At 39.0% G+C, this 15937-nt stretch overlaps 2 protein-coding genes across 2 annotated transcripts in view; both read right to left on the bottom strand.

Moving 5' to 3' along the window:
• The window catches only part of armh3 (armadillo like helical domain containing 3), a gene marked incomplete in the record, with an annotated part of 17056 nt that extends 14787 nt beyond the window's left edge, over positions 1-2269 (bottom strand). The window contains 5 exon segments of the mRNA XM_014010174.1: positions 119-226; positions 476-622; positions 952-1008; positions 1106-1215; positions 2154-2269. Coding sequence (XP_013865628.1) covers positions 119-226; positions 476-622; positions 952-1008; positions 1106-1207 — 414 coding nt within the window.
• A 506-nt stretch (positions 2270-2775) lies between these two features.
• The window catches only part of LOC106518772 (LIM domain-binding protein 1), a gene marked incomplete at its 5' end in the record, with an annotated part of 27241 nt that continues 14079 nt past the window's right edge, over positions 2776-15937 (bottom strand). The window contains 10 exon segments of the mRNA XM_014010173.1: positions 2776-4912; positions 5247-5395; positions 5488-5611; positions 8005-8088; positions 8179-8301; positions 8486-8658; positions 9045-9147; positions 9238-9313; positions 9402-9446; positions 10396-10498. Coding sequence (XP_013865627.1) covers positions 4682-4912; positions 5247-5395; positions 5488-5611; positions 8005-8088; positions 8179-8301; positions 8486-8658; positions 9045-9147; positions 9238-9313; positions 9402-9446; positions 10396-10498 — 1211 coding nt within the window. The 3' untranslated portion in view covers positions 2776-4681.

Here is a 15937-nt window from a genome sequence, read left to right as displayed (position 1 = left end):
GTGTATATATATATATATATACACACTGTATATAAAAGAATTTCCACACTTTTTCACCCATTTTATACACTTATTTATGTCAATGCTTCCTATTTTTTTAACATAACTTCAGACCTACTTTCATCCTTTGTTCAGCTTTGTCAAAGCCCATGAGCATGTTGATGATGTCAAAGCCAGACGCCGACTTATTCTTATGGTGAACCCCTCGAAAAAGTGCACACAGAGTCTGCAGAAAAGGACAGAAAGCACAGACGTTGTTAAAGGGGAAGGATGTAATGGTGATCATAATAAAACTCAAATATTACTGTAACTGATGCCTCTTTTTGTGTGTGTGTGTGTGTTGCAGATCTGCTTTAGCACTGTCATTACAAGAGTTTCAGAACGATAAAGGAATCAGGAATCAGACAGTATCATTATTGTCACCTCAACCTGCTTTAAATTTAGCAGCTGCTGATTCTACGAGGAATACTCCCACCTGCAGGGCGTTGACTACTTTGATCTGATGCTCCTCTCCGAGAGCCTGGACGCAGTGGTGAAACAGAGAGTTGATGTTGTCCTGAACACGCTGCACTTCTTCCCCATCTACGCTCTCCAACTTAGACTCCAGGTACTCTAAGTTCACCTGAAAAGGAGTGATAAAAAAGCAAAACCTACATTAGGATTTATCCTGTTAACAAAGCCACTAAACGATCAGGGCAAATTTTACCACCAGTCAGACAATTCGGTCAATCTGTTCAACATTTGTTTATATGCTATTTGAGTGAATCAGTACTTCCTCAATTAGACTGCAAGCAGTAAAAAAGTGGCAAACAACCATTTCCTCACTGCCTTTCATAACTACTCCTTTTGTTGACTCTGTTTATTCTTTAAACTAATAACTTTATTACTGCTGCTGCTAATGTAAACTTTAAGTACAACTTCTTTTTATATTTTGATGCATCTTTCCTGTACCTTCATAAGAAACAACTCGTCCCAAAAGCGAGGGTTATTTTTGGCTGGGTCTTCTTTCTAAATCAAAAACAGGAAGGACATCATTATTAAGACTTTTCCATTAAGGTATTTACCAAAAACTKTCACGTTAGAGTTCTTCCACTGAGATACTCACAGCAAAAATCTCATCGTACATCAGAACCACCTTTTCTTTCAGAGGCTTTTTAGAGGACGACGTCCTCCTAAGCAAGCCTGCCTTTTTCTCCACTTGAGACATGATTAAGTCTGTTCAGAGTCAGACAGAGAGAACAATGCAGTGAGATGGAAGCACAGCATGCAGAAACAAAAGACATGCATTAATGAGCCAAAACAATAAAATCAACTGGGTGTGCAGGTCAACCTTTGCTGCTAATCAACAGGAAACATCTGGAGGTGTCATGATGTCTGGTGAGATGATCATTATCATGTGCAAGTGCTGGCTTTCTTAGAGAACCTTTACTATTTGGTCTTTTACAATGCACTTAAAATGTTTGAGATTAATTTTATTGTGATTTATACCAATATAAATAAATAAAATTTAATATAGACTCAAATAAGTCAAAGAGAACACTTAATTTTACTAAACACACATTACTGTATGCCTTCAGCAGCACAAGATCTGTCAGTGAGTATTAAAGAATTTACAAATACTATTTTACTTATTTGCATTTCTGATGTGCAGAAAAGCACAGCTGAGGTTGTTAACGCTACATTTTTGAAGAAAAAAATAAATAACAAACGAGTGTGACCTGTAGGTGGTTATATGTTCGCAGGGCAAAATATTACAGACAAATCAATAGTTGAACCACAGACATTGTGGTTAATTCCTACCTGATGTTGACAGTATAAATATTGAATGTAGCTACGTAGCRTTAGCTGCAATCGATGTCAAATTAACTGGTTACATTTTTAAAACGACAGACAACAASTTGGTTGCCAACAGGTATCATTATCCAAGGGAAATACTATGAGAAATCACTTTTTAGGCGTTTMTTTTATGTTAAATTCTGCTGGGAAAATGTTTATCACGACAGCAGATTACCCTCCCTAGCTACTAGCTAGCTTGTGTCTTAACAAATAGTAATGTTAGCACTGATGTAGCTATCTGCCAAAWGCCTTGTCGCAACTACTGACAAAATGACGGTGTTGTGTGGTTTAAAAAGGCACATGTCACATATTCTCACCTCACTTAATCCATTAATGTTTATGATGTAGATGCGCTTAATGAATCCTTGTAGTCCTTGCTAGCATACTGCCGTCGTTAGCTTCCTGGTGCTCCTCCGGGTCCTAGCGCCCGTCATGTATCAGCATGTTTTTGTTTTGTTTTTTCTTCTTCTGTTTTTTTTTTTATTGTAGTCTCCTGCAATCATACTTTATTACAAATAATAAATACAGTAATTTAATAAATGTGTTTTGTCTATTCAAAACTTTCAGCATGCAAGCTAATTTCAAATAATGGCATTGTTTTATTATGGGAGATTTCTCTATCTTGAGTAAATGTTTATATCAAATACATTTTAATATTTATGATCAGTTTAGTTTAACTAGTTTGCACACGCTTTTTCTGCAGCTTTATGTAACATTTGCTTCCTGAGAAAATAACCTGATGAAGTTAGATGAGACAGATAACATTGGACTTGGTCTATACATACCCAGCTTATGTTTAATTTTTGTTGCCATTTTGCATAATTTTACCAAAATTAGCTCAGGTGTTAATGTCAGAAGTATTTAGAATAAACATTTAAAGCGCTTCTTAATTTCTTCCTTATCAAAGCAAACCATAGTAAGTACAAAATCCTCAACACATTTTTTAAGTGAAAATGTATCTTTTTATTGGTACCATACATTAATTAAGGGCAAAAACTAACCAAATCAAAAAAATATATATATCAAACAATGATTTCTCTACAGGGTTCGGAGAAGGTACAAGTCACCATTCAAACGCAATCATAAATGTTGCCAGAATCAACTCCAACAAAATAAAAATGTACAAACCAATAAAATAACTTCAGCAGTTTTCTAGTAGACTTTACAGATTCGACACTGCAACCAAATATGCAGACTGAACACAATGTGAAGCTGCTGCGTGACTCTTATGGTAATGATCATATGATTAAAAAATATTATGACAAAACTTAACAAAAAATTAAACAACAGTGATGAAGCGTAAATGTTACAGAGTAACTTAAATTCATTGATCATTCACTTGACAAGATGAATATACAGAAAATTGTGATTTTGTGAAAAATTACTTCCTGTAAAATGTGAAAAATGTGAATTCCTGAAATTTCTAAAATAAATTAAAAAAAGAGAAGAAAATAGTAAAATCATATCTCTATGGTGTAATTGTACCCCCGGGGATTTTTTTTTAAAATTTAATTTACACAAGTTTTTAAAAAAAGAGGGAAAAACAGCAGGTGGGAGAGGGAAGAGGGGGCGGGTTCATGAGTGTTTTTTCTCCTTTTTCCTATTTTTGTTTCTTTACATTAGATCAGAATGGCTTTAGGTAAATCTAAGAATACATTTTATTACAGTCAGACAGAACTTTGCTACTACCTTAAATATACAAGCACAAATACACAAAAATTCTCAAAAAAAATAAAGAAAATAAAAGAAACAAAGACAAAATAAAAACATCCACACTAAATTATTATTCTTTTATAAACAGAAAAGATAAAAACAATATATTTTAGAGGGGGAAGGATAAAAGTCCTGCGTTGCTCCTTGGTCTGTAGCTTTTTAGTATTGGTAGAAAATAAAATTAAAAAAACAATTGAAATGAAGGCGTTTTAATACAAATTAAAAAACATTCTAGGGAAATATATATACTGTATAAAAACTCTTAAAATGTGTAACTGTATGTGTGCATGTCTGTGTGTGYTGCAAATGATTTCCATTTGAAAGACTGCATTCACTGTAGTCTAATCAAGAGATCGCTTGGGCACTAGGGCACTCAAAATCCTTCAATCGTAACGTTAGTTTTTGTGTATTTGTGTGTGTGTGTGCGTGTCTTTGCCCTAGCCCCACATAACAGCCTTCGTACTGGTGTGTTAATTTCAATGGTTTTACAGACTGACGCTAAATTCTGATCCGTCTGCTTCAGCAAAGCCACAGTTCGGCTCTCGCTTCTTCTCACACGCACTCGCATGCACACATATACTCTATGAACGGACATCAGGAGTGACTCGTGCCTCAGCAGAGCAGACCACAATCGAGAGCCATGTTTCCCACGGCGGGTGGACCGGTGGTCCCCGAGCAGCTCGCCGCCAGCTTGAAGCCCCCCTGCTGCCAACATCCCCTCCACCCCACCTGCTCCGTGTCGCCTCCCTTCGGTTAGGWTAGGTTAGTGTACTTAGTTCCGCTGTAGAATAAAATCCTGCTACTTTTTCAGTCATGTCAACCCAACTGCCATCCAAGGAAAAAAAAAAGCAACAGCAGATGGGTCATTTTGTGTACCAGTTGAAAAAACTGAAACAGTAATGGGAGGTTGTGCCTAAATGTTGGGAGCACTGGGGAAAGAAAAGCTCAGTTGGAGGCTGAACCGAGCTCCTTCTCGCTACCTGTGAGTGACTCTGAGTGCTACAGCAGTGTTTGGCTTGGAGAGCAGACTGTGGACTGATTGGGCTGCAGTCATGGCTATAGAGGTAGGGCGGGGGGAGCAGAGGGATGACAGAGAGGGGGGGTTGTGTAGAGGTTTCGGGGGCTCTGCGTTCTACTGTGATGCCTGTGAGGTGGGGTTGTCGCTCTTGCTCTCTTGGCTGGAGGGGGCCTTGTTGTTCCAGGGTGAGTTGGAGCCCAGAGCCGGAGAGTTGTTGAAGCTGTCCTCGTCGTCGATGCCGTTGGCCGCGTCGAACTGTGTGTTCTCCAGCCGCGTGATCAGGCGCTCGTCCTCGTCGCCGAACTCCCCGCCCATCAGAGTGGGCTCTCCCACCACCATCACATCCTGCAGGCACAACACGGTGGCAAACATTAGATCGCAATAGTTACTCTGCGCCTATGTTGTCGTTTTTCTCTCCAACAAGTTATTTATTTAATACTGCAATTGCATTTTTCAAAAAATCCTATCATTTCTTTTATTTCGGAAAAGCAAGAGCAACCATTTTTGAAATGTCAACTGGCAAGGTTTGTCCAATTATTACTTTTTAAATAGTATGTGATGTGCTTTTTATTTCTTCCCCTCATTAAAAGCAACAGTTCAACCATGACACAATGTTGCTCTTTATAAGTTTGTAGTGTAGTAGGTGTGTACTGCCACTAGGTGGCACTGTTGTACTCACTGGAACTTGGCTGGACAGAGGGAAGCCACTACCAGGGCTCTTCTTTTTGTTGTTGCTGGTATTGTTAGCACCTCCTCCTCCGCTGATGGTGCTGCCACCTGACGGCTTTCGCTTCCGCCTTTTGTTGGGGGCCTGTCTCGATGGCTCGGCTGCAGAGGAGGGACAGAGAAAACAGGACAAACTGTTCACCGATCGTTCGAGCGTCTGCGCTCGTCCGGCTCTCAGCAGGACGATCACCTACCAGGCGGTGCCACCATCCTCTGCCATTTCTGGAAGAGGCAGGTCTTGAGGCAGTCTCTGGGGCTGAGGCTGTATGTTTTGTGCCTGGACATCAGCTCCTGCATGGGCTCCAGAATAACACACAGCTGGAGGAGGGGACAGAGAAAAAATATGGGTTAGAAATTCAAAGTTAATGTGAGCATCTCTGTTTAACTAGCTAACACCAACAAAAGATAAAATAAACTATTCTAAACAACAGACATGCCAGAGATTGTTCTGTTTACATTTTCTGTTTCTCTTCCACTTGTACAAATCGCAAAACTAAAAACATTATGTACATCAAACTACATTRTAAAGTCAACATACAATTTATTATTACTTTATAGTTATTATCTTTTAGCTGCACAATATATAGTAAATATATATAAATCAATCTAAGCGGTGCTCCGAAAACATTCATTTCAGAAGATKAGATCTAATAGACCGAGATTAAAGTTTCAGTGTAGTGAAAACTCTGACAGTAACATCACTGAGACACAAAGAACAATTCTCTCAAAGCACCAGACTAAATTTACAGGGAAAAAAAACAAAACCGCTGAACATTTCCTACTGGACTTTGTGTTTAATATTTTACTTTCTGGGGTTTACAAAACTGAGGAGGTTTTTGGAAACGTCCAGCACCGTTTCAACCACTATAGTTGCTGTCAGTCGATAGTTATTCAGCACGTRTGAGTAGTTAAACTATGGCAACAATGGTGGATAGACCATTGCTGTTTGTGCTGCTCACTATTTTTATTATGTAGGATCAACCCAATCTTATCCTCAGTCCAAATGATCGTTCATGTGATCACCATCTGAACTCTGTTCAAGTTTGAGACTAAAGTGTCAGTGTGCACTCTTGAGTTATTGAAATATAAAAATCACAGCGTCAGTCTTTGACCCAGCATGGAAACTACAGCGGATTCAACAAGCACAGTAATACTGTAAACGTGTTGCTTTTTCCACAATCAACACAGGAAAATCTCTAATGTTTCCAGAGATCGTTAACATGTAAACAGGGCCTTTGAGGACTTTGTACCTCATTAGATGAACTGTCACTGATGCAAACAGTAAATACAGCCACACGTGTCGTGGCTCTCTGCCAGGGTTGTGGATGTGTTGAATACAACAAAGATGTGTGAAGGTTAAAAGTAGAGAAGTTTAATGATCTATGAGTAAATACCAGAAAGCTTTTGTTTCATAAGGCTAATAAAGCATCGTATGATCTTAACACAGGTCTGTGACAAAACCACACCAGTTCATTTTAATAAGAATGATGTTCCCATCTTACAGAGTAAGAAAATAAGCAAGAATTTACCATTGATCCCATYTTATTACAAACAAGACTAAGTTTGGCAAAATATCACCTGCAAACGTTGGCAGGTGTTTCTWATTAGGGGTGCACCGATAAATCGGCCAGACAATTTCCTTAYKTTTGGGAGATYGGCCGATCCTTGGATAAAATCGGTGGAGAAGAYCAGCTTTTCTACCYCCACARAGGTCTGAAAAATCAGCCACTATCCTCTTTTGCTCTGCTCTGAGCACTACCTAATATCCAGTTAAAACAAGTTTGTATTGTTTCAAGGGTATTGYTGAAAGTATTTCAGTAAAATAACATTTGAACATTAAAGTTGTATTGTGACTTTATAACATCTGACAATATCAACTATTTCAAAAAAACGTAATCAGCAGTTTAGACTTTTTAAAGGTCGGAGATCAGCAAGAAAGCTGGAATCGGTGCACCCCTAGTTTCTATTARTAGTTTTAACAGTCACCAGATAAACTGTAAATGAAAATGCTGCTGAAATACCTTTAATATGATATTGTACTGAGAAATGCCAAAACATAAGCTGATACATAATAGAGTGAAGGCTGATATGCAGTATAATATACAGTATAATCATAAACATGGAAATAAATATTTGRGGTTAGCTTAGAAAATTCTGAAGTAAAATCAAACCACAGCCAGAAAATGTTTTTTTTAACTCTAACTTTTGTAGTAAGCTAAGATCCTGTTATGTGGTCTAATGTCTCTTAACGTGCAAGAAAAGTTTGATGACAGTGGGGGGAAAAATTCCCGTTTAAAAATATTTTTATTTTATTTTGTATGCTTTTTTAAGTGTAAATACCAATTTTTACAAAATAATCAATCTCAACTACRTGTTAAAGCATTTTAGTCAGTCCTCCTAAACACTATGTGACATTGACAAAAACATCCAGTGATGCTCCACAYAGAAATAAGTTATGTGACAACAGTTTCTAAAGAAGAAAAAGTCAAAAACCCAACTAAACATTGTCCACAATTGGAAAAAAAAATCCACAAAAATCTATTTTGATCAATTTTGAGACRGGCAACAACAGTAAACACCACCTTTATCAGTCCCTAATGTGTTCATAATTATTAAGAACTGTTCTGTTTTGAGTTTGTTGCCTTTTGAGTGAGAAAGTCGACAACAGAAAAACAAATCTTTTTGAAATGTTGCATGTGAGCTCCACTTACTCGGAGGTAGTTGAGGGTGGAGTTTGACAGGCCACATCTTGTTATGTTTTTGGACAGCTGGTCCAGCATCTGTGGGTCTTGGGCCTGAAACATGAACAGAATTAATGTTTAAAAAAAACAAACAAACACACATTTGTATCTATGCAAAGGCCCGCTTCCTAAGTAGTGACTCACGTGCATGGCCAGTATACTGCGCGGGATGAGCTCACGGTGTTGTCTGATGCTGAAGTGCCACGTCTTTATCCGCATCATGTCGTCAAACATGAACTCCAAGTACAAACGTCCTTCTACACACACCTACGGAGGTTCAGAGGAATGAATCAGTACGCAGCCAGTAAATKATAAACTCTTTAAACAGGTGGCCAAAGTTAGTTACAGGTAGTGACCCTCATTTTCTTAAACTAATGTCAAGTCAAATATTCCTTTTTTTTTTAAATTTATTTAGTTATTATTTTTATATATACAAAAGACATCAACACACCTGTGTGAACATTGGCTTTCCATTTTGGGTGACCATGGTGCACTGATCACAGTCAAGGGAGACAAAATTGTTGTGAAAAGATTCCTTGGGATGTTTCAGCACATAGTAGAGCTCAGTGGCACCGCCCTCAAATATACTCCGGAAGTACCTCGGGATTAGCGTTCGGCCAATTGCTGAGGTGACAAAAAGAAACATAAAGTTACAATTTTGCCTCCTTCATCCCTGCCAGCAATCGTACGAGGTGATTAAACAAACCAGCACTAAAGAAATAGCTTGATTCAAATATGAATTTAACAATTTCAAAGGTTGGAACTGTACATCTTTCAGTTTTCAAGAATCCAAAAGTCTGCTTGATTTGATTGAACTTGTTAGGACATAATAAAGTGCTTTACTGTGTATGTTTTGGCAGGCGTCTTTAGTAAAGCATGAATAGAAAACATCAGGTCCAGCAGCAAGTAAAGGACAACGATGTGAAGTTCTATTCCTTACCATGAGTGGTAGAGACTCTTTAGTGAGATCAAACTAAGTTGACTTGTAACTAATGAGACTTGGTTCTTACTGTAACGTTTGGGTCCATCTTCCAGACAGAACGTAATGGTCAACATAGCATCGTCTTCGAAGAACTCTGTAGTAAATGCATCCCACCAGATGTTGTCACACTCCTGTGTTGACGAGAAGAAAACAACCAAAATTATGAACATTGGATTGTTTTTGTGTCCCGTTTACAGGACTGTATGCCTGTGCTTACTGACCTCCGTCCAACTCTGTAGCCGTTTGTTGAGCTCAAATATTCTGTAGTCTGTCTGGTTGCCATATGGCGTGTGCCTCCTGAATTTAAACATAAAAAAGGAGAAATTAATGGTTAAAAATGTCTAATTTCAAAAGTATAAACTTGCTATGGCATATGCAGCCTTACCCTATTCCTTGGTCCAGATATGAGGGTGGGTACATCGGAGTGGGACTAGAAAGCACACGAAACAGGCATTATTACTTTCAGCTTTAGTTGTCACTTCTCAGAAAGGTGKTGAGTCTTTACAACCCAGGACAAGTCAAACACAGTAAAGAATTAATCATAAAAGGAGAGTGTAACCAATATTTTGACATGAATGTTTAGCAGTTGCAGCTAATTCAACTAAAAAAAAGCTCTGAAGCAGAGAACACATTCGTTCAGAATATAACCTTCATTGTGCTCGTCAACATCAGCAAAACAAATTCTCCTCATTCAACCAGACAATCAGTTCCACTTTAGTGGAGCACAACAGATACTAGCTGGCGGTAAAATAACACTACAGTGCACTAAAACAGCTACTAAACTAAGTCTTTATCATAGATAAAAATTAGATTAACAGATAAACAGGAATGTCTAATATGTTAAAAGATTCTTTAGAACACATTTTTTTAATTTAGCACCATTTGCTGACAAATGTTACAGTAACCTATGAGTGTGGAGCTCTTTTTTATTAAAAACAGAGAAAATGTCTTCATCACTTCTATGACCCTATCTGGATTTCACTGCGCGTAATGGAGAGATTATTACTCTTCTAAAAAAAGAGAAAAAAAGTCACACTGGCATGAATTATTCACTCTAATAGGTCTTTTTAGTGAATAATAAAGCGGAAATTAGATATACAGTTTGTAAAACTTAATCAGCCTCATGATAAATTTGATTAATTCTGAATGAGTACAAGAAAATCCCTGACTGTTTACTTTAAATCCTAAATATAGCTCAGTTAAACACATTTTATAGGCTACACTTGTTTACTGAWTAGACAACCAGCTACATTACTAGTAAATGTTTCAAATTAACTTAGAAACCAAACACATTAGGTTTTTTTAACAAACATAACACAGACTATAATGCCRCAAACAGCAAAAAAAGATGCAATAAGTAAATAAGGACTCCAACTCACCCCACGTCTCTGTCCAGCATGGTGCCGGGGTGGAAAGGGGGGAAAGTGCTACCGTTGGGGGGCTCCTTGGGGGAGTACAGCTTGAAGGATTTGGAGGAACAGCCTGGAAGAAATAAGAACATGACTTGAGTATATGGCTACTCAAATGAAACTCTTCATGAGCAATGCATCGTACTTAAGARCATAGCCAAGTTACTGACAGCAAAGCTTTCAGTACACGTTGAATCCAGCTGGGGTGGTAATAAAAAGATAAATAGACATGAAAAATATAAAACAGAAAACTTGTACAAGTGACCAAAGAAGAAACAAAAAATGTGTCAGAGAAGTCAGTGCTTCCAGATCATATCAGAAACATAAATTGTGACATAAAGACTTCAGGACAGAGACAGCTGCCCCGTCTTCCCTCCAGAAAAAAGTAAGTAAATATCAAATACCAGCAGACCATATGGACGCTACAAGTATGCTCATAAAACCAGTGTCTCTCACTAAGAAACGGCTCCAATCACTATTTTACTCTAAATGCCCAACTCTGCAATAAGACCATCCAGGCATGGTGGCCTACAGGTCACGACCTCGCTGTCACCATGGTGAAGCCCTGCCTCCTCAATGTCCCTCTGTCTTGTTATTGCAAAAAAAAGGCAGAAAACAGCCATCAAGAGGTGCATTTTTGTTAGACAAAATTATTTCTGATTTACTTTAAAAGGTCACAGACACACACCAGGTTGGAGTTTTTAAACCTAATCACTTTGGTTTATTTCTACTTTTTAAAGTCGTATTTAAGCAGCAGCAACAGCCAGACTAAAACAAACAGAATTGCACACCAGCTCCAAGTTATCCCTGATGGTATTTCAGACACTACACAGCTTCTAATGAAACTTACAGACCAAAAGGTAAACAAACAAGAAGAATACAGACCTTTATAACAAGATTCTCATCTTTTCTGCAGAAAGAAATGCAGCGCAACACAGAACCATCCAAAGTCTTGTTTTCCTTTTGAGCAGCTGTTTAGATTGTAACACTATGCTATAGGCTGAATGCAGCACCCAGAAGATTGATAAATAAATAAATAATCAATGCTTATGTGTCCATTAGTTGTTGAGAGCTCCATTAGCTCCTCTCCTCCCCTGTTAGCGGTTAATGACAGTCAATCACAATCACATCAGTTGGATTCCACTTCCTCAGCTGGGAATTGTGTTCCTCTCTCCCTTACAAGCAAACAACACATTATATACATTTTGTACATGTTCATATCCTACTGGCTTGGGTAGCGGTCAAACTTTAGTACAAGACTTATGGCAAAAGTAGAATTATTGCCTAAAGCATTAAGGATTTCAAGCGCTCGGTCTTCAATTGACACACAACATTACAAGCTTATGTGTAAATAACTAAGCTACTCAGCTGTCAGACTGTCCAGTGCACCTTTACAACAATCTGGATTGTTTGATCATCAGACTCTAGGATGAACAATCAAGTGACCTGAGAGTCAGTGTCCTGCTGGCTTCCATACAAAATGTGTGCTTTTCCTGGACCAAATCAAAAAAGAGACAAAAATCTCCTCAGACACTTCACTGACAAGACATGGGCTTTTTCAGAGTACTACATAAAACACACAACACAGTGGTGTTCGTCCTCCCGCAGCTCATTCCTCTCATAAACAATTATCTACCCTGCATGTTTCTGCAAGTGCAACGTCACTCTTTTGTGTAAATAACACAAACTGCTTTATTCACACAAACAATTCATGTTGTATCTCTGGATTAGCCCGTGTAAATTTCTTGCCACTTCACACTTCACCTGAATATAATGCAGTTCTACACAAAAGCAACACTATAAATCAAATACAATCTGTTCTACTACACAAATAACTCACAACTTACTTTACTCTTCATTTATTTCATAATACTTCTGTTTTCTGTTGATATATCATGTTGTTGTAACACCATTTAAGTACTGGGGATTTCAGTAACTGAAATAACTTGATAATTATCGTGTTTATAATATTTGCCAACCAAGACTCCCACTATTATGGTTACCAGGATAAAGTATCCACAAATGTCACCAGCTAAACTAAACATAGCTTAAGAGCCTAAAGACATGCATATTACTTATTATGCATCACTTAGAAATCCAGTTTCTACACCTGCAAGGGTTGTTACAACTTTATTACCCAAAACATTTTCTCTGTAGCCGACCGGCTACAAAGGCAATTAGAAAGGCAGCTAACACACTTAGCTACAAGCTAGGCTAAAACTACAAGATTACGGAAAGCGGTTTACCTTTTTAAACAAAACGAACTATTAATCATTTCAAATAGCCAATACATTCATGTAAATATRTAATGAACTAAAAATAAAAGAAAAACATAAGAGATATAGCTACCGCTGTAGGCCTTTATCGCTAGAAAACCAGTTAGCTCTTAGCATTTACGCTAATGCCTTAGCGTTAAATTCCTTTCCAAAGAGAAACCCCAACAAAGAGACGGTAATTACAAACACCAATGCTCGCAAAACACGTCCAGTCGCTTTCTAAGCTGAACTTTACAGTCCAAAAGTTTGTGTTTGTGGGGGTGGGAGGAAAAAAACGCGACCCTTTTTTACCTGAAGAGAAGTCCAATCAGAAAATCGGTGTTTACAGATCCGTGATGATAGACCGTGTGTACGCTCCGTGCGTAAAAACGGATAGGCCCGCTGGACGCGACGTACCCACACACAATACGTCCTTTCCGACAGGATCGATAAAGAAAGCTCCTCGAACCGCGAGACTGCAGCGAAATAAGGGAGCCTAAATTTGCGGGAGTCGCTGGTTTATGTTTTGTCCCGCATGAGGCCTTGTTAGTGGGCTGAAGCCTGCTGTGGGTTTACATACGGACCCCGATGAGCCCTTTGTTCAAGGGAGGACATGAACAATAGCTGTAGGCCCTCCTCCTCCTCCTCCTTTCCGTCTGCATTTGCTCCTCTCTCCTCTGCCCAGCACAGCCAGCCGCCCTCTTCCTCTTCCCCCTCTCCTCCTCCTCCTCCTCCTCCTCTAATGCACAACTGCACATAAAGGTTGTCTGGTAAGCATTTTTCCCCCTTTACCTCCTCCCTGCATCCCATCTCATAACTGACACAGATGAGAATTGGCCTAATGCAGCCGACTGGAAATTTGCGTGGAAACAAAAATTAGGTTGACTGCAAAGTGGTTTCCATGTTTGCCTAATTAGTGCACATCAACTTGCTGCAAACAGCCGAACTGGGACAACATGGACCCAGGTCGTGTATTTAATACGCAGTGGGCTCATTCAGTGTGCAGCTGATACAGCAATCTGATCATTTAAAAGAAGATTAAGGCCCACTAAACTTCCACAGACGACATCAGACTGAGGCAGTTTGAAATTAATTGTGCTTTATAGCTTGTATACTGAAGCGCCTCTTAGGTGGACAAGCAAATGCGTTTACATTGGCTATCCTTCTGGCTTTCTTTTTTTCCTCTCTGGATGCACACAATATATACACACACACACACACACACACACACACACACACAACCACGCTAAGCCAAAAGGAGAATCCCACAGGCCTCTAAATCTGCTTAAATCGCCTCAAATTATAATCAGATATTCAGATCACAGCCAGCGACATCTCAGCCATATGGCCAAAGTTGAGATACAGTATAAAAAGAACAAGTATGGCTTGTGCTCTGCATGCAGAGTTTTCACATTTCTCTTTGTACTTTCTCTATAACATATTGCCTGAAAAACAAAACTAAAATCAGCTCACTTTTTAACTCTATTAAAATTATATTTGGCTAAATATTTGACACTGAGGGACATTCTAAAACTCTTCTTTGGATTTTAAAACATTTTAGTTCTGTTTTCTGTCGAGGTAACTCAACATTTCTTTAAAAATACTGAAGTCTAGACTCATATTTATGAATAATAGTAGATAAGTGAAGCTATAGTCGAACACTATTTTAATGATATTACACGGTGGATCAAAGTTTGGTGCAGCCAAGATATTGAAAATATTATGAACCAAAAGTTTTTTTGAATAACAAATTACATATATTTTTACTTCACAAGACTTGTTTTTGATTTTCAAAGCAATTCTTCGTTCCCCTTCCTAAAAATTACTTTCTAACAACCAATCGTCCCCTGGGACTCTTTCTGCTGAGGTTCTCATGCAACTGTACCATTAAAAAGAGAGACACCAGTCCTTGTGGGTCATGACCCAAGGACAGCAGGAGGGTCGAGGAGCAGTCTGGGTTTGCTGTGAATTGACAGGCATTTCAGCCAATCACATTCCAGCAGCTGACACACACAGATGTTGGTGTCCAGCTGTCTATGGCTGAGTATTTGTAAATGTAGAAAAATACTTTAAAGTTAAAAAGTATTTAAATAAAAAAAAACTCCATACAATGATGAGAATATCTTGTTTTTTAATGATGTAATGTAATTTATGTGTTTTGCTTTGGGTCAATTTCAAGCATCATTTCAGTATGTTGTTGTAATTTAGGAAAATGTTGATGTTTTACAGTACTGTGCAAAAGTTTTGAGCCAGCCGGGTATAAAAATGGGACAGAAAATGAGTGAAATAGCAGACCTAAAAATACTGTTTTAAAAAAATTACAAGATTTGGTGCTTGGAAGGTAAATGTAAAAAATGGACGATATAAAACTTTTGCAGAGAATGATACATTTATATTTTATGTAATTGCAGGACTTTACAAGTTACATTTTTGCATAGTGTGCTATTTTCAGAAAAAGTAAAAAAACAGGTAAACATTTAATACTAATTATCTAAAAGAGAAAAATAAATACAAATAAAATACTAAAGTTAATATAAAGAAGTAGATATGAGATGCCACAATATTTGAATTTCTTTGAGATAATCATGACAGAAATATTGTTTTGTTCTGTTTCATTTACTATTTTTCTACAAATAAATACATATTTTTGGGATATTTTCAGTCTAAGGTCTGCAAACCTCAAAGTTTTATATCTTTAATGATAAACAAGACAGAAACTGAAATGTGGTTCTCTCTTCAAACCCATGTGTGAAAACTGAAGAATATGATGCAGACATGCAGAGAGGATAATCTGCTCTTGGGCCGACCCGTGGCAGAGACGCCCGGGCCGACCCGTGATGCTCAGGCCGACCCGTGATGCTCGGGCCGACCCGTGATGCTCAGGCCGACCCTTGATGCTCAGGCCGACCCGTGGCAGAGACGCCCGGGCCGACCCGTGATGCTCGGGCCGACCCGTGATGCTCAGGCCGACCCTTGATGCTCAGGCCGACCCGTGGCAGAGACGCCCGGGCCGACCCGTGATGCTCGGGCCGACCCGTGATGCTCAGGCCGACCCGTGGCAGAGACACTCGGGCTGACCCGTGGCAGAGATGCTCGGGCTGACCCGTGGCAGAGACGCTCGGGCCGACCAGTGGCAGAGACGCTCGGGCCGACCCGTGGCAGAGACGCTCGGGCCGACCCGTGGCAGAGACGCTCGGGCCGACCCGTGGCAGAGACGCTCGGGCCGACCCGTGGCAGAGACGCTCGGGCCGACCCGT

Source organism: Austrofundulus limnaeus, unplaced genomic scaffold, assembly GCF_001266775.1.
Source record: "Austrofundulus limnaeus strain Quisiro unplaced genomic scaffold, Austrofundulus_limnaeus-1.0 Scaffold66, whole genome shotgun sequence".
Lineage (NCBI taxonomy): Eukaryota > Metazoa > Chordata > Actinopteri > Cyprinodontiformes > Rivulidae > Austrofundulus > Austrofundulus limnaeus.
This window is presented reverse-complemented; position numbering and strand designations above follow the sequence as displayed.